The sequence below is a fragment of the Sycon ciliatum genome, chromosome 11 (assembly GCF_964019385.1).
Source record: "Sycon ciliatum chromosome 11, ocSycCili1.1, whole genome shotgun sequence".
Lineage (NCBI taxonomy): Eukaryota > Metazoa > Porifera > Calcarea > Leucosolenida > Sycettidae > Sycon > Sycon ciliatum.
Genome location: NC_088653.1, coordinates 3,211,897 through 3,231,472, shown reverse-complemented (window position 1 = coordinate 3,231,472; position 19,576 = coordinate 3,211,897). Strand labels below are relative to the sequence as shown.

Genomic DNA, 19,576 nt, shown 5'->3' with positions numbered 1-19,576 from the left:
TGAATGGGGCTGTTAAGTGATGACGTCACAGTTCCTTCGATACGCATAACAACGATCCCACTGGGGACAAACAAAAGTAGCGTCGTCTCCACCGAACCAGTTGTCAGTGGCAACATATAGGAATCGTGTACATTTCTTCGTTTCTTCTTTGCTGTTTTCAGTGAGTGTTTTGTTTTCTCTTTGTCCTTGATCTCGACGATGTTGTCGTGCTCATTACCTTACTGAGACGTCTCTTGTGACTGTAGCCAGTGTCATGGAGGATTTTATTGGCGTGACAAGGTAGATCGCCGAGATCGAGCGTGAAAAACGCTCTGCATTAGTAGCTCCTGTAGAATGTTTTCTGGGTTGGCGTATCCATGGTCAACAAAACCAAGGTGCAAGACAGCATGAGAGATCGTGTAAACGATGTGAACTCCAAAAGGTAAGCTCCTGAACAAGTGGAAAGATATGGGTATTTACAAACTCTCTCTTCATCCATCGATTGGCGCTATGCATTGCATTTTGTCTTCACAGATAATCTGGCCAAATTTATTGTAACTAGAGAGTGCAATCGTGCACTGCTTGGGGCCCATCCCAATGTCATCACATGGCTGTGGTGACTAGTGTATATCTGGGAGAATTTTTCCTCGACTGATATGGAGTGCAGGTGGATCGATTATGAGAAATGCGAACATGTGAAGTAAGTAATTAGTTGTGTCGAAGAAATGTGCAATAAAATAAAATTTACTTTACACTCAAACATACACTGTAGATGTACATGTAACATCATGATAATGATTCCATCTTCATTGTCCCGCAACTGGTACACCATACGCACCGAATACATGGTGTGTGTGTGCGCGCGCAAGCGCGCGCATGTACATGCACACACTCTCATGCGTGGCCGAGTCGGCCAGATGAACAGACCATGCATTTACACGAGGTGTCCGTAAGGCCACACGTTTTAATTTCTATGTTTCTCGTCACCTGAAAATCTAAAAACGTATGCGAGAGGTGGAAAAAATAAAAATGACCGAAAAATAAAAAAAAGGTTATTAGACCTGTGTTCACACTAAAATCCACCAATACACCATGCAAAATAGCATCCATAGTTAGCAAATAAATAGTATGTGGTAGGAGCTTCTGTCACAATCTGAGCATGTGCAGCTAGATTGCGCACAAAAAATGCCATCCTTGCATCATGTGTCGCGCAGGCCAGGCCACATTATGTACATGTGCATGAGTGCGCTGGTCCCCACATGCACAGTCAGTGCAGCACAGTTTTTTTCTTTTTTTCTTCCAGACTCCTGAATCGTATGCGGGCGGGTGACGAGAAACATAGAAATAAAAACGTGTGGCCTAATGTCATTGGAACGCTGTACTTTATGACTTTATTCCAAAAGAGTATGTCTTGCCCCTGACGAATGGAGTTGTGTCTGTGCTCAGCGGGTATCGGGCTATGACGCAACACTGCAATCAGCGCTGCAATTAAAAGAGCACTGCATGGATTATTTTGACTAACTTCCTTTGCGTTTACTTGGTTGAGCCCGTGGTTTCATTTCTGTGTTCTGTCATGATTGGCCTCTGGAAATAATCAGAGTGGATGTCATTTTACCATATATGTGTGCCTTGTGCGACAGGTTCAAGGCTAGATGCACTTCACATTCGGCGTGCGATCTCAGCGTCTGGGACCTGATGAAGTCTTGGTTGGATGATTATTCAAGCCTGATACTACTCGACACACCAATGTTCATGTCAATGTAATTTTTTCAGAGCTGCACTATTTACGTGTTGATGCTTACTTCGGTGTTAGCGTGTTTCCCCCGGATTGTTTCTACCATCATGATCGTGTGTTCTTGGGCTGAGCGAGCACATGCACAAGTGTGCAGCTATAACCCTGTGTATCTTTGGTTACACTTTGTTCTGCAATGCATGTACCTTGTAACATTATGTGCTTGCACTGCTTTGTCTGGCCTGCGTATTTCAGGACTATTCAGTGCATAAGACCCAGGTTTGTTTGGTTGCCGGATGACCTCTTGTTGCGTCGCTCTGTATTTGTATTCATCAATTTTTGGGCTTGAGAATTGAGCTGTTGTGTGGTTCCCAATATGAAAACATCATGCTGGTGCTCTGTGTTTCGATTATCGACTGTCGGAGCAGTCATGCATTTATTAGCAGAACGGTCAATACTGTAGTCTTTTCACGTGTTTGTCTTTTTTGTGTTTTCGCCGGGGGTATTAGCGGGAACGTTGCTCACAGAACGGCAGTGTTGCATCACTGGACGACCCTGCCTCTGCATCTGACTTAATTTCCCCGGGATCTGGTGCAGTTACACCAGACAGCCACTTCCTGTAAACACGCAAACAGCAAAAAAAGAGATCCCGCAAATCAGGAAAAACCATTATGGAAAATATAGAGTAGATCATACAACATTCAATAATCTGGAGTAATTACAGTGAGACAAACACTTCAAACAGTGCTCTCTCTCTCTCTCTCTGTCTCCATCCATCCAAAAATACCCTATGACAATTCCCTAGAATGATTTTATTTTATATTCTTAGGACATCATTCTGAACATAATAAATTCTTCCATGGGTCTTCAATCACCACGGAGGGCGAAAATATATCTAAGTCATGCAGTTTACGGGAGGTACGAGCTGTCATGGATATAGAGGCTGATATTGTGCCAGCGTGAGGGCAGAGACAGAAAGAAGACACTGATTTCTTGAACAACTCACCTATATATAATCGAATCCACAAGGAGCGCTCATACTTTGATCCATCAGGACGCGAAACATCTTCAAAGCACTCTCAAACACGGAGTTTTACTGTGGGCAGCCAATTTCACAGCCATCATGAAGGCACTCGACGACTACAGGAGTTTTGTAGAGGAAAGAACAAGGAGTAAAGAGCGACAACAATCGCTTGAAGAAAAAGCAAAGAAAAACAACTGTCTCTCCAGTCATTTAGATGCTGTTGCCCTTGACATCTGGTTCCATCCAGAGGACGCGACTTTTGTTTGTCCCCAGTGCTCTCCGTTGCTATGCGTATCGAAGGAGCCGTGACGTCACACTTAACAGCCCCATTCTTATCCTATCTTCTGACATGTCACATGACAATCGACATGGCAACAGCGAATCCTAGCGCGACTTGCCGTGCTTTGAATCAGCCACTGAAGACCTGTGAGCGCTTGCAGGTCTCCGATTTTCCAATCGGAGCACGCCCAGGCGTGCTCCGATTGAATCGGAGCACGCCTAGGCGTGCTCCGATTCAGCTATCAGAGGCCGCTTTTTTTTTTTTTTTTTTTTTTTTTTTTTAGGCGGGAGTTTTTTAGGCGGGAGTGGAGCGCCGGTATGAAAGACTAAGTGCATAGTGCATTATGGTTGAAGAATGCAGATGTGCAGGGACTTGCTACAAGTGCTTTGTTAGTTTGATGTTGAAAGTGAATAAGTGGTGGTTGTGAAGAATAACAGGACATGTCAGTGATTCAAAATTTCGCGTTGGACCTGGAGGAGGAGGAGGAGGAGGTTGCGGACATTGCTTTGGGCAGTGAGCCGCCAGCCAAAAAAGCTCGTTTCGCTGAAAGTACCCTTCAGGATGTGGCGAATATCATCGAGAGTCGTGTGCCGATAAGTACAAAGCGCACAACCGAAGGCTGGGTGAAAGTGTTCGAAGAATTTTGTAAGCAGAGGAAGTTGGCTGTCAACCTCAAAACAGACTCTCCTGGAGTTATAAGCGATGCTCTGGCTCTTCTCTACGTGAATGCCCGCGGCAGGGAAGGGCAGGCCTACATGTAGAAGTACTAGTAGTACGAAGTAGTTCGTGCAATGCATGTCAGAAATGGTATCAAAGCATTCGTACTCGGACTCAAGTGCTAGAATCGGAGCCCTCCGCGCTAGCGCGCGTCGGGCTCCGATTGCGCACTTTCGTCCTCGTACTCATGCTCGATTCCATACGTGAAGAACGTTATATCGCCGCAAAGATGTGGTCAAGACCCTTCCAACGGTGTATTGATTATCGCGATGCGTTTATGTTTGACGAAGTTACGAAAGTTTGTACACTGGTCTATGCACTGCGATATATCGCGCGAATGTTTTGCGAGTTAACCCTTTGCCGGTCTAACTCAATGTACGTGAGGGGTGGTCACGCAAATACATGTACACACAACCAGCAATAACTCAAGAACCTTGTGATGTAGGTATGGGTAAACCATATATTTTCAAAATCTGAGTGCCTGAACGCGTCCAGAAAATTCAAATATGACTAGGTCCAGGGAAGGATAGGGCCCATGGTAGCCCTTCAAGTTGAGAGAAAATACAATTGCGAATGAAATACACGAATATCACAGCACGTAGGGCATACTAAGTTCGTGATGGAGCTGAAGTCGTACGATAAACAATCAGGTAAGGGCTACGTCTTTACAAGAAATGTAGGCTCTCTACAATACCGCCATTGAACACCAACACCTCGCCATCGGCGATACGCCAGCAGCAGCAATTCCCATTGCACGATATCGCAGTTTCGGTTTGTTCATCTCAGCGCTGCTCGCGTCAGATTCACTCTCGCTCAGATGAGTACTCAGGCGCGAGCTTACGCATGCTGTCTTCTGCCGAACGGAATTACACGGCCGCCGAGCGAGAAACTTTGGCTGTAGTGTACGCCCTGCAGTGCTGGCGAGTCTACCTATTTCGCCACTTTCAACTCTACACCGACAACATGGGAGTTGTCTACCTCAGGACCAAACCAAACTTAACCAAGAGAGAGGCTCGATGGATTGAATTCCTGGCCGACTATGACTACACGGTACATCACAAGCCAGGGAAGTGTAACATAGCAGACCCGTTGTCACGTCGACCAGACTTGGAACTGAATGGAATCGAGTTCTCTCTGGATGTGAATCAAGGAATTGCGAATCAGATCTCAGCAGGGTATGATAGTGACCCAGAGCTTTCGCCAGTAATCAAGCGCTTGATGGTCTGGAACAGTGTGGACCGGAGGCTGTACCTAGTAACATCGGGCGATGCTCGCCTCTGCATTCCTCGCGGTCCGGTACGGCTGCAACTGCTCAAACAGAATCATGATTGCCTGACGGCCGGCCATCCGGGGAGAGACAGGACCTACCTGAAGCTGAGCAGATACTTCTATTGGCCAGGCATGAGAAGTACTGTGAAGGACTTCGTTAAATCTTGCGACCGGTGCCAACGCGTAAAGGGTAGCCAGACCAAGGCAGGACTGTTGCAGTCCCTTCCAGTCCCCGAACAGCCCTGGACAGACATCAGCATGGATTTCATCATGGCACTGCGCTGACCTGCCGAGGACATAGCGCCATTCTAACCTTTGTGGACCGTCTGACGAAGTATGTGCACCTGATCCCGACGACTGTTCATGTTGACTCTAAGGAGGCAGCCCGATTGTACGTGGATCATGTGTTTGCTGCCCATGGCTTGAGCAAAACGATAGTTTGTGATCGAGATCCGCGATTCACGTTGGCGTTCTTCAAGGAGGTTTTCAGTATTCTTGGCGTGGAGCTAAAATTGAGCACGGGCAACCACCCGCAGACCGATGGCATGACTGAGCGTGTGAACCGTGTCATTGAGGATACGCTAAGAGCTTTCGTCAACCATAGGCAAAACAATTGGGATGAACTCCTATCGCTATGTGAGTTTGCGATCAACAATGCCGATCAAGCGTCAACAGGTAACACGCCATTTTTCCTCAACCATGGATGCCATCCAGTTACTCCCTCGAGCTTATTGACGAAGCAGAAAGCTGGAGCTGGCATGGACACGAATGGTCCGCTGTCATGGCTGGATGGCCGCGTAGAGGCACTACGTGAGGCACAGGATGCCATCGTGGCGGCGCAGGCCCGGCAATCATTGTATGCGGATCGAGGACGGGTGGAGGACGCCTTGAAGGAGGGGGATGAGGTGTTGGTCTTCAGGGACTTCCTGCTGACGCCCGAGGAACGAGACAGGCCTTCACACAAATTAAGGCTCGAGTGGTATGGGCCGTTCAAGGTGCAGAAGAAAGTGGCCCCGAATGCGTACAGATTAGCTCTTCCAAGAATCATTCGGGCCCATCCAGTGTTCAATATTGCTGCCCTCAAGCTGTACCATGGCAATGAGATACCGGGCCGTACTCAGCCGGCACCTCCACCCCTAACCGATGCGGATGGCCATACGCGGTACATTGTCGAAAAGGTGTTGTCGCACAAGAAGACAGGACGGCGCACGCAGTACCTAGTGAAATGGAAGGGCTACCGAGATGCCACCTGGGAGCCGGAGGAATACTTGATGGATGAAGCAGGAAACGCTATTATTCCGCTGAAAACCTACCTGGACCGTTTTTCATAAAATTGCTATTTAATTGTCAGCCACAGTTGTATTGCTAGTTTCTACGTGTTGCAATAGAAATGTAGCATTCTGCATGATTAGGATAGTGCTTCCCTGCCAGCCAGGCGTTATTTGAAGAGGACATGCACTGGATCTTGAGTTCATCAGTGTTGCTTTCGGCTACCATGCATTCCACATATCCATGCATGATCATTAGTTACCATAACTGTTCCTTCGAATTGGTACTGTTCTGACAGTTCAGAGGGGGGAATGGTGTAACAGATTCACTGTTACTACTAACACTAGGAATAGGATACACTTATCACCTGCTATTATCACGCTGCTGCTGTTAGGTGTTATGTCCATCATTGCTTGTTCATGTATATAAGAATGCATTATGGCAAGGATCATTGCTTATTCCAAGAATGACTACTGAAGTTAGTTGGACTGTTACATATGGAGTCAGAGGACATGTCGAAAGTGTGGTAAATTTTGACGAGCGGGTTGCGTCCGTTTTGTGACCAAATAGATTCTTTGAGCAACGGATGCAATTTACTCTCACGATGTGACGAAAACGGCATTGACACAGACTCATTCCCAAGGCCTTGAAGTGGCAGGGCTATCCGTGTGACTTCGACGACATTTTGAGAAAAGCAGACGCCTGTGAAAGCTGATAGAAGACGGTGTTGACTCCTAAATTCAAATAAATTGGCGATCTTCTGTTACTAAAATAATTCTCAAACAGAAATCGATCGATCGATGTGCCGGTGTATTCAACAACATGTAGCTACAGCGCAATGACGTCCGTGTTCACAACTTCAAATGGCGTGAGCCAGTCAAGTGTCAGTCAGTTCGGCAGGAAACGGGAGCTCTAACAACAAGTCGTTTGGCGCAGCCACCTTCTTTGTCTTGTACCAGCATGATCACCAAAACAATGAAAAAATCAAGAAAAAATATTTGACTTGAAGATTTGTTGGGATTTGAACTCACAAATTCATGGTCAGCTGACAGCATGCATAACCACAAGGCCAAAACGGAAGGGATAAATCGTGGGTTTTGATAACAAATCGATACTGGCTTCCAGGGCAAATTATAATCCGTGGGAAAAGCCAGAAACCTGGCCGAAATACTAACTCCTTAACGGTTGGTCCAATTGTTCCGAAACCTTCACAGAGCAATTTGCCGTGCCCTAACAAGCCGTTTTATGTACTTTGTTGTCCAATTTTCCCTTATCTTCATACTTTTTAAGACCCAAACTTGATTGCTAATCTTTTTGAAACAGACTGTAGGGAGGTTCCGGAGTACGATTTTTCGTGCCAAAATCCGTGGAGGCTCTACGGATTTTTTATACGTAGATAATCAAGCGAGGTACAGAGGGCTTGATGGCTGATCAAAGCCCAAGGGTCCAGCCCGAGGGCCGTAGGCCCAAGGGTCCAGCCCGAGGGCCGTAGGCCCAAGGGCTGGGCCCGAGGGCTTTGATCAGTCATCAAGCCCGACTGTACCTCGCTTGAATATGCTTCAGACGATCCCCAACATTTTTTTATATTTTGAATCAAACTCGCTTCATTCTTTGGGTGTGTGGACAATGTCGGCCTTTCGTTTGGGATTTCAGAGCAGCCTGAAGTCTAAAGTGCATGTCGTTTTCGTCCCGTTCGTAAGTTTCACACAGAGATTACAGCAAAGGGAAAGTAATGTCAGTGGACGAAAAACCTGTTTCGTGAGAAATTTCTCAGGACTACGTGTCAAGAGCCAGACGTGGCTGAAGTGTCACGGAAGTATTTTCACTTCGACCCTACACGCCTTGCTCACGCTGCATACTGCTGAGAGTTCTGCGGTGCTGGAGCTAGATTTCCAACTCCACAAGTTTCGTCCCGTTCGTAAGTTTCACACAGAGATTACAGCAAAGGGAAAGTAATGTCAGTGGACGAAAAACCTGTTTCGTGAGAAATTTCTCAGGACTACGTGTCAAGAGCCAGACGTGGCTGAAGTGTCACGGAAGTATTTTCACTTCGACCCTACACGCCTTGCTCACGCTGCATACTGCTGAGAGTTCTGCGGTGCTGGAGCTAGATTTCCAACTCCACAAGTTGAGAAATTTCTCAGGACTACGTGTCAAGAGCCAGACGTGGCTGAAGTGTCACGGAAGTATTTTCACTTCGACCCTACACGCCTTGCTCACGCTGCATACTGCTGAGAGTTCTGCGGTGCTGGAGCTAGATTTCCAACTCCACAAGTTTCGTCCCGTTCGTAAGTTTCACACAGAGATTACAGCAAAGGGAAAGTAATGTCAGTGGACGAAAAACCTGTTTCGTGAGAAATTTCTCAGGACTACGTGTCAAGAGCCAGACGTGGCTGAAGTGTCACGGAAGTATTTTCACTTCGACCCTACACGCCTTGCTCACGCTGCATACTGCTGAGAGTTCTGCGGTGCTGGAGCTAGATTTCCAACTCCACAAGTTGAGAGCCACCGCATCCCCGACCACCACCCCTATCGGTTTCTTGTTCTTATAGCCAGATCACCTTGAAAAGACTGAGATTGGGCATGATCAGGGCTTTGATGGTTTTGTCGTACAGTTGCCAATGGCAGCGCGCTTTGATAGTTTTCTCGTACAGGTTGTCAATGACAGCGGGCTTTGATGGAATATCAAAACCCGCTCTCCGAGGCTGCTGATTGGTCGTAACCTAGCAAAGGGCACGTGGGTCATTTGAAGTCGTTTTCGAGCAATGAAAAGTTCCGGGGTACGGAACTTGTGTTTGCCGTCATTGCCTAGGTTACGATCGCAAACACGTCACATTCCCGCGCTATACCTTTTTATTTTGAAATTTTGTACCCAAATCAAAACTTCCCGCGAAAAATCGATGTTTCTCGTACCAAATGTGTACGCGAAAAATCTTTCTGCACCCGATGACGCAAAATCTCCATACGAAACATGGTTCGTATGAAAGCCAGTCCACACGGCCGGATTCGTATGGAGCACGCCTGGAAAAAATCCGTAGCGCCCATACGGATTTTGGCACGGAAAATCGTTCCCCGGAACCTCTCTAATGCCATTTTTGGCCTTTTAATGCTTTATAATGCTCGTAATGCTCCGTGTGGTGTATAATGCTCGATATAATGCCGGCATTATCCGCCAACACCTACTACTGTAGTACTCCTGAGCCGGATCAGACCACAATAGGGAGGTTTGGCTCTACGTAATTACGTATGAAAATCCGTATGTCGTACGCGCCGGGGAGCGAGGGCAACTTTTTTTTTTTTATTCACACGGAACACTGAGCCTCTTGTACGGGCAAAATAACACATTTTGTGAAGAATCAATACATATATAAAAACGAATCATCATATACAGTATTTACAGAGTCTGTCACTCAGTAGGATCACTGCACTGTGCAGGTTCACTGGATGCGTGCCTCCGCCGCCACTAGCACAGCAGGGGACTCAGGCATGGCAGGAGCAAACATGCTCCTTGAGCCACGGAGGCACATAGCACCACAACGCACCAGGGCAAACCCAAGGCGGCAGCGCAGCAAGGAGATAACCTGCCCGTATGGCTCCTTACTCTTCTCAGCCAGGAGAGAGGCGATCCGCGTGAAAAGAGCATTGGCATGCTTGTCATAGCCACCAGAGGCAGAGAGCACAACGGGCACGAAGGAGGCATGCTCAACTTCACGTACTCGCTCCTCGTACTTCCGGCGCTTTTCCTGTTCATGGCGTTTGTAGCTAGCAGCGAGGGAGGTGGCACGATTCGAAGACGCAAAAGGGTTGAACACCCGTACATCAATAAAGATGCGCTCGAATCGGCCACCCCACACACCACTAGCCGCAACGTCCAGCCGAGCTTGCTCCTCCGTGACAGCTGTGGGATGGCGGAAGGCCTCTCCGGTGACGGGCTGGAGGTGGGGTTCCACTGTCACGTTGTGAGCGACCTGCCTCAGAGCTCTGGCGGTGATGTCCCTCACCTCGTTGTGTCGCAGCGTCGGGAAGCCACCAAACGGGCACGACAGGGCGTGACTCACATTCAGCGGCTTACTGCACTGCGAGGGCAACTTTCATACGTAAATCTCTGTACGGATTTCCGTAGGAGAGCTCTTTCCTACGTTGGGTCCTCCGTAGGACTTTTTGAAATATTTTTTTCGCATTTTCCGCATTTGTCCATGGCAACATTCAAGCCGCGCGAAACACAAGGTACACACACCGTACACCACGTGCATAATATCATGGAAAACGCGGTTTCGGTTCATGGTGCATACGGTGGGCGCATGCAGCCAACGCGTCTCCAAAGCAACAACGCATGTTTAGCAGTCGTGGAGAAATCACGTAGAGCGAAACCCAACAGCTCTGATTTTTACGTATGAAAATTCCGTGCAGTACATACGTAATTCCGTAACCTCCCTATTCCTAACCTCGGCAACCGCCAGTGCGGCAGAAGCAGAGACAAGGCGGTGGTTGTGGATCGGTCGGCGGGCACCCCGAAGACAGGCAATACTTGCACGCAGGAGGGCGAAGCTCTGCCGGGCACGAAGTAAGGTTTTTGGAAAAATTTGAACCCACGTACATCGAAGTACAGGGTTGCTCGGAAAAAGGCTGGGGGAGATACGCACGTTCATACAAAAAGTCGTATACCCCCGCTCTCCATACCACGTCTACGGCTTTGTTTGAGCGTGTAGCAATGCAGTAAAATAATTGTCTTGCCGCAAATGTGGCTAGTACACATGGGTAGCGTGAACCTTAGGAAATAGCGAGGGAAAAGTTGTAAAGCTATACAAAAGTAAATGAACCATAGGGTTGAACTAGTTGAAAGTTGTAGGTTTGTACAGATGTTTTTGGTTGGTTCGAACGTTCCAGAAATTTCTGAAACCAACCAAAATGCAGAGCAAAGTATGCTCTGCAGTATGAGTGAACTAATTGTAAAAAAGCTGCTTGGTTCTTCCAAGTAAAATCTGAGAATCAGTAAAAATTGACTGTTTCAGAAGGGAGCGATAGTTTGCGCTGACAAAATGCGGATGGTATGTGGTACAGAAAACATACTGTTTGTTCTTATGCGAGAGAGACAGAGAGAGAGAGAGAGACAGAGAGAGACAGAGAGAGACAGAGAGAGAGAGAAAGAGAGAGAGAGAGAGAGAGAGAGAGAGAGAGAGAGAGAGAGAGAGAGAGAGAGAGAGAGAGAGAGAGAGAGAGAGAGAGAGAGAGAGAGAGAGAGAGAGAGAGAGAGAGAGAGAGAGAGAGAGAGAGAGAGAGAGAGAGAGAGAGAGAGAGAGAGAGAGAGAGAGAGAGAGAGAGAGAGAGAGAGAGAGAGAGAGAGAGAGAGAGAGAGAGAGAGAGAGAGAGAGAGAGAGAGAGAGAGAGAGAGAGAGAGAGAGAGAGAGAGAGAGAGAGAGAGAGAGAGAGAGAGAGAGAGAGAGAGAGAGAGAGAGAGAGAGAGAGAGAGCGAGAGAGAGAGAGAGTGAGAAGGCGACAGAGTTAATGCTATCGATCAGTCGTTTCCATCAATTCCTGAGTTTTCATTCTAATATTCCAGGGTGATGCAGTTTTTGCAATTCTGCTTCACCTCTTGGTTCGGGTTCTGCCAGTGAATCTTTGAGCCAATGTTGTGTTCGCACACTTCCTGTACTTGCAGATGTGGAGTATCCTCCGACTGTGCATAGTGATTGCCGTTCATCTTTTTTATGGTCCAGCGGAGACTGATGCAGATGTAACAGGTGAGTAGAAGATTCTGTGGTACTTATATATGTGGCCAAGTGGTTAGCATCTGAACTGACTCCAGCGAACGCCTGGGTGTAATACTTATCCCTCTACTTCCTTTGGAGTCCATGGTTCTATTTCGAGCCATTGGCATTTTGTATGCATGTAGGCGCAGTCAAATTTTCGGTTCTCGGCCAAATCTTAACCAAATTCAACAATCGGAGGGACTAGATGGTAGTGCATCAGTTATCGCCTCGAAGCCTGGGAGCGGTTTTTCCAGCCGTGCTGCTACCCACAGTCAACTGGGAACTTGTGGCCAGGCACAAGGGGTACATGGATGCAGCTAATGGGGTCGTTTTCGGCACTTGTGCCAGTGGTTGTGAGACTTGCCCAATCACCCCCACCGTTAGGCGCTGCATCTGCCGCTAGGGTTTATCGGGTGTTAGCGGCCGTCGTGAGTTCCCTTCGGGAACGGATACGATAATTTACTTTTACTTACTTTATCGCCTCGAACAGGTCCGAAGTCTCTCCGCTGAAGTTTGAGTGAGCGGTTAGCAATCAAACATTTCGGGTTGTCTGCGCTGCTTGCTGCGAGTCAGCAGTGCGTGAAAAAAGGGACTTTCCCAGATTCATGACAGGCGGCACGTGCCAGGACCGGCGCGGCGCAAAGTCACGGCAAGGTAAGCTTCTACTCGAAAAATGTGAACAGTTCCGAGCTAGATTCAATGAAATGGCTACAGGAGACCGATTTCGTCTCAGATCTGGAGCTGGACTCGCGTTTGGGGTGGGTTGTGGCGGACAATGGATAGTGCTCTTGGCGAGTTTGGGATCAGTGTATGTCTCTCATCAAGAGCTTTCCAACGAGCCCAAGATCTTCAAAATCGGTGAAGTAGAACCAAAGTTATGTTGGAAATGGACACAAATTCTGCGGAAGCAAAAACGTTACGGACTCCAAAGGGTTGAAAAAAAGGTGAAAAGTTAAACTTGCTGCAAGAACCGTGCAAGAAAATAACCACAAATCAAACAGAATGAATCTACGTGTGCGCAGTGGCGTGTCCAGGATTTGGCTGAGGGGAGGGGGGGGGGGAGGGGGGGGGTGCGGCCGGGATGGGGGTAAATGAAATCATGCTACTGTCCCAGGTCAACCATGTTGAAATCTCTCATTTAGAAAAGCGATCCTGTCAGCTTTTCTATTATTGTGTTCACATGGCGCTACCTAACGACACCGCTATTCAGACACGTTGTCTACGTAGCTACGTAAGTTTCTACGTAAGATGCTCGGTACCTGGTCCTGGACCATGTCGACCAGGGCCAGGGCCGGGAGCTACTCCATTGGCCGGCTGGCCGCATGCGTGTGAATAGGGCTTGGAAGTGCTACAACACAGCATAGCAACGATTTCAAAAATTCGAAAACTGGATCCACTTGGATCCAGTTTTTGTATGGATCCAAGCACATTTCAAGTGGTCTTACCCACAGCATGGTAATGTAGCCAGTGAAACTGACTGATTTGGCTACTGGGGGCGGGGTTACAACTGGTGGCGAAATAAAAGTCACACCTGCATGCGACATGAGTGGGTTGCTATGCACCCACATACTTAGGCAATAGCAAAGTCACACCTAAAGCCCGATTCACAATACAACTTTCTGCGACGCGACACGCGATTTGCGACAGTTGCGACAAGAAACTGCCTGTCGCGAGCTGTCGCAAGCTGTCGCAATGCACCTGTCGCAGAAGTTGAAGAAAGTTCAACTTTTGCGACATGCGACACGCGACGTACACAAATGGAGTACAGTTTCGACCCAGGGTGCACGTGCAGTGCACGTGCTTAGTACTGTCGCAAACGTGAAGAATATTGTGAACCGTGTGTCGCTGTCGCAGCTCGTCGCATGTGAGGCCCGGCCAGCGAAAACCAGCACTTGTGTACTTGATATCAATCATCAAAAAGTGACGTAGAAGCGTGGGAAGCTCAGCGAGGTTGCTCTTCGCGATTCTTTTCGATCGAGTGATTGTTTGTCTTGTCCAACAAGCTTCAAGTGTCTTCAAGTGAGTTGTGTCAAAGAGTTACAGCGCGGCTAAGACCTTGTCACACGGAGAGCGAGTCTAGACTCAGCGATGGCGACACCTGTCGCGACAACGTCCCAGGGACGCCGGCGTGAAAGTATTGTCCCACGGGGAATTGATGAGGAGTGCGAAGCGGCACTCAAAGTTCACGATAGTACTTTCTTTGGTGACGATCTCGCGATGAGTTTGTCCAGCGACAGTGAGACTGAGAGCGATGAAGAGTCTTCACCAAAACGACTTGATCTTGGCGAGGTAAGTCAGAGCTCTAGCAGCAGTGACAGCGACGAGGAGCTGCATGTCGACCCGCTGAACGAGTCCTACGTAAATTTTGACGACATTGATATTGGCGACGCAGAAGAAGGGCTGCTCGCGGCGGAGATCAGGGACTGGCAGGAAGACGGCTGTGGATGCAAGCACAGTAACTGCTTCGCAAAATTGGACGCTGAAAAGCTGCTGCCAATGGTGAAGAGCTTCAAACGGATCCCTAAAAAGTCAAAGCGACTGTTCGTCTTGGGACAGCTGACAGCCGCTCTGCGTGAAACATCGTCACGCGCGAAGAAGCGTGAGTATTCGTTCACGCACACAGTACTAGGAGTAACTGTGTGTAAGCGAGTATTTATGGATCTGAATGGCATCGGTCAACACGTCTATGGCAAGCTGCAGGACATTGCTGAAGCCGCCAGTGCAGACCTCCCAAGCCACAAGTCCAAAGGCAATCAGCCTAGCAATGTAATGCATCCTAGTGTTGTGGAGAATGCAGTTGCATATGTGCGAAATATCGCAAACATTGTTGGTTTACCACAACCTGCAGCACCACGAGAGAGAGCCAAACTCGCACCAATTTATTTACCTGCTTCCCATCACAAGCGGAACGTGTACGACTCGTACGTTGAGTCACTGGATACGGCAGAACAGCCGATTTCGTATCGGTCATTCTGCAGGTTATGGCAAGTGCATGCAAGTGATGTGGTGGTGATGAAGCCTCGAACGGATGTATGCGCTGTTTGTGAAAGGCACCGGGAATCTATTAAGAGAGCACGGACAGAAGAGGAGTTTGCCGAGGCCAACCAGCGACTTGCAATGCACTTGGAAACTGCTCGAGACGAACGCGCGTACTACAACGACATGATTTCCACTGCGCGTGAAGACAATACTCTATGCCACCTGACATTTGATTTCGCGCAGCAACTTGAGTTGCCAGCGCAAAGCAGGCAGGTAGGGCCACTGTATTTTAAAGTGTGGTTTAGAGTGCAACTTTTCGGCATCTGTGAAGAGGCAAAGAAACACCAAACAAATTTCGTGTTTGATGAGGCTCAGTCCATTGGCCCGGACGGCTCTAAGGCCCACGGCCCCAATGCTGTCATTTCAATGTTTGATCATCACCTAAAAACAGAATGCTCTGAACAGCGGAATCTATCACTGCATGCAGATAACTGCGTGGGCCAGAATAAAAATAAGTCTGTGCTTGGCTATCTGATGTGGCGTGTGCTGTGTGGCATGTCGGATACAATTGAACTCAACTTTATGCGTGTGGGCCACACACGTTGCTCTGTGGATGCCTACTTTGGATTACTGAAGCAAAAAATACGCAGCAGCGACATCAACACAGTGCAGCAAGCTTGTGAGGCCATTGATAAGTCATGCAAGGCCAACTTGTCTTCGAACTATGAATGGGAATGGAGGGAATGGGATGCCTTTTTAGCACCGTATTTCCAGCCGGTCAAGGGCATCCGGAGCTTCCAGCACTTCCGAATGTGCTCGGAATCTCCCGGCACATTGTTTGCCCGTGTTGAATGCTATGGAGAAGGGAAAGAGTTCCAGCTCCTAAAGCCAAATATTGAGCTTGCATCAATCCCGAAGGATCCGCCTCCGGTTGTGCCAGCAGCTGGGACTTCTGCGAAGTGTCTGCAGTATCTTGACAAGGAGATAGCACAATTTATCCCAGATGATTGTCAAGTGCCATGGAAGCCTGCAGAGGAGTAGACAAGGCCTGGACATGCCATGATCATCATTCACTGTTAACTATGCTTATTATGGTATTTTGCCAAATTTGCCATTTTTGACCAATATTACTTCGGACTCAATTTTTCCTATTTTCGCTTTTCAGATTGTCACCAAACTTTGTGATTCGATTGATTAGTAGTCTTAAATTGTTTTCGAGCAAAAAAATTTTTTTTGGAAAAAAAAATACACATAATTATGCTGATTTCTGCAGGCTGGGGCTCATGCGTCGCAAGTCGCATGTCGCGTCGCAGAAAGTTGTATTGTGAATCGGCCTTAAAGCCCGATTCACAATACAACTTTCTGCGACGCGACACGCGATTTGCGACAGTTGCGGCAAGAAACTGCCTGTCGCGAGCTGTCGCAACCTGCCGCAAGCTGTCGCAATGCACCTGTCGCAGAAGTTGAAGAAAGTTCAACTTTTGCGACATGCGACACGCGACATACACAAATGGAGTACAGTTTCGACCCTGGGTGCACTTGCAGTGTACGTGCAGTGCACGTGCATAGCACTACTTGTGCATGAGGATGTCGCAAGCATGAAGAATATTGTGAACCGTGTGTCGCTGTCGCAGCTCGTCGCATGTGTCGCAAGTCGCATGTCGCGTCGCAGAAAGTTGTATTGTGAATCGGCCTTTAGACGTACAAAAAAGTAGTGGATCCAAAAATAGAAATCTGATGTCAACTTACTACTCCCAGGCCGTTTTGCTTCATCACTTTCAAGCCCTATTGCAGACTTTTTGTTAGTGCCTTTTCGGATGTTCATGCACGAGGAACTTCCTTCTTTGGAACTGCTTCTTGCATGAGCTGTTTCGGATATTTCGTCTCCTGGCCTGGCTTATTTCGTTTTGGCGCTGCTGAGACCTCCTTTCGCGGAATATCACTCAATGACAGGTGAGTTGACCAGTTCCCTTTGATTCATTTGCTTGTGTTGACTCTTTCATTTACGGAAACGTGTGCTGGTGATCTCTGAGTTGACCAGTTTCCTTCGATTCATTTGCTTATGCTCACCCTTTCATTTACGGAAACGTGTGGAAACGTGTGCTGATTTTATTCGGATTTAGATCCATTTTATCTCTTTGCCCTTGCCTACAGTGTGGGAAGAACACGAGTTCACCTTCTTGACGGTAAGGCTTATGTTGCTTCTGAGGCTTAGATGTGTTGTCGAAATGCTAATGTTTATTGTACATTGGTACGTTACAAGTAAGGCACCGGTCAGTGGCATACTATCGTTGGCAGTTACCAATCTGGAGGGAAAGGTTCAAGACCCATTGCACGAGTATGCAAAACAAATTCGCATATCGGGGAAAATCTCCATTATGGAGAGGTTCAGTGACTTGTTTGCTTCATACGAAACAAGCCAATGGGTGCAGTCTCGTCTCGTGAAATTTTCGTACTTGTATGGCTGGATTTGTTTACTCGAGTCTGGGCTGTTTGATTTGTGAGTACCGCCGAGATTGCACTGCCCCAAATAAAGTTGCGTGCCGCCAAAGCAAAAATTACGATCTGCAATCTGTTTGTAGCAGGGAGTAGTAAAATACAGGGAGGTGACACAAGCATGTACGGCCAGTTTGACGATTGCCTCAGCACCGTTTTCACAAGGCGGATGAGATTGGGGTACTATGGGTACCGAAGTGTGTGGACACGCGCGCGGATCAGGATTCTCTTGATCAGGGAGTAGTAAAATACCTACCGCCAAAGGGACTCATACTGCAGCCCGTAGAAACTCAGCGCTGAGAATTTCCAACAATTGTTTGCCTTCACAAAGTTTGGTAGTCGACCAAACTACCACTATGTCAGGATAGAAGTCCAGCAAGAGTGGTATCACTTTGGGAGATATCCCTGCGTGCCGTAGATTTTTCCTGTATCGATACAAGCTGTTTACGATGATGTAGCCCGCATTTCAATCCTTGACAAACTTAGGAACATTTCATTCCGAAAAGTGAACTCCCGAATCTCTAGCATACCATAATATGAAATGCTCATGATCACAAAGAAAGTAGAAAAGTACTGGTTGATCACAACTGAGGAGAAATTAGTGCCGATCATGTGGTGTCCTAGAGATTTTTTCGACTTCAAAATCGGTGCACACGCTTTTCATCTCCAATCGTAAACGTATTGTTCTCAAGGAAATCACCTTCGTTCTATTGCTCCATGCCGTCGATCGGGACGAATTTCGGAAGGTTGGTACCTTTCCATATGACGATGACACAGATGTATCACAAGAGCAAAACAAATGCTGTTCCATGAGATGGATAGACCTTTTCACGGAATTAGTTCTTCAACAAATACTCAAGATTGATTCAGCAGATCATCTTTTTTTTGCGAAAGAAAAAAAACAAGCGCGAGGCACCCATCAAAAATCACGATTAGTGGCGTATCACCTCCCTGTATTTTACTACTCCCCGGTTTGTAGTACCTGCAAGAATGTGCTGTACATGTATCGTACTTTCTCTGTTGCTGTTTCAGTTGCCGTCATGTTGCTAAAGAAAGGTTGAGTGACTCATTTGTTTCATACGAGACGAGTCGGTGTGGCTTAGAATCTTTCGCTGTAGAAAAATATATTTGTATGTCTATTGAAGAAATGTATTCACTGGTTATAAAATTGGTTAAGACAAACTTTCAGACTAAAAATAAATACCATCGGTCGCTTGGTGTTCGTCCTAAAGAAGTTCGACTGGATATCATTCATACTCACGGCCAAAGATGTGTAACATTTTATTATTATGGAGTGCCTTGTTTATCTCTCAGTACCTCCAGGGTACCCTGTAAGAAGGCCTTAGGCCTGCGGGGATTGCCCTATCATTGACAATTTGATAATAATGACCTCCAACCTCCAATGGCCTTGCCCCTTTTATCCTCAGGATCAGTGTAGTTGTTGGAACGAGGTGCCGGACTCAACAATGTATTTGCTTACATTTTAATACATGTTTATTGTTCCTCCTTTGCTGTGTTGTTTTAGAAAATCGTGGACTAACAGTTTGAAGTCATTGAACTACTTCCAAAAGTTGTATCGACATCAACAGGATTACCATTTCAGTGCAATATGATGCAGGATGACCTTATCACGATAACCCATGATTATAATAATTACATACACAGAATCAACAAAAGCAGCTGCGACACGCACCTGGCTACATTTCTCAAGTATATCTGATCGAGGGTGGGAAAATCTGAAATATCTGAAAGGCAAGACAATTTTATGACAGTCGTGAAATTCTGCAACAGCAACACGTACAGAATGATCTGCGTATAAAAAAGTATCACCACCACTAACCACATGTTTCCCCAGCAGAAGAACATGCATTATGCTAGTGCCATTTTCTGCAAGAAAAGGCTTGCACATCAATGCGTATGGTACGGTATTGATATGATGTGAAGGCCATCACTTACATGAGGGCATTCCATTGATTGGTCACAGAAAAAAAACAAAAGAAATTATAGCAATAAAAACTGCTTTATGGCAGCTGTCTAAAAAAAGTTATTGTGTTCTCGTCCTGGATCCGGCATAGGCTATA

The 19,576-nt window shown here is 47.1% G+C and overlaps 1 protein-coding gene and 1 long non-coding RNA gene across 2 annotated transcripts in view; both read left to right on the top strand.

Moving 5' to 3' along the window:
• Positions 1 to 92: 92 nt before the first annotated feature.
• LOC135827292 (uncharacterized) lies at positions 93 to 2,182 on the top strand. Its single transcript, XR_010555376.1, has 3 exons — positions 93 to 421; positions 514 to 679; positions 1,620 to 2,182. It is a non-coding gene; the product is annotated as an uncharacterized LOC135827292 (long non-coding RNA).
• A 9,043-nt stretch (positions 2,183 to 11,225) lies between these two features.
• LOC135827480 (uncharacterized) overlaps positions 11,226 to 19,576 on the top strand; it is an 81,859-nt gene continuing 73,508 nt past the window's right edge. Inside the window, exons 1-2 of the mRNA XM_065339973.1 lie at positions 11,226 to 11,318; positions 11,930 to 12,011. Of these exons, the coding sequence (XP_065196045.1) occupies positions 11,310 to 11,318; positions 11,930 to 12,011 (91 nt within the window). The 5' untranslated portion in view covers positions 11,226 to 11,309. The remainder of the gene's footprint in view (positions 11,319 to 11,929; positions 12,012 to 19,576) is intronic.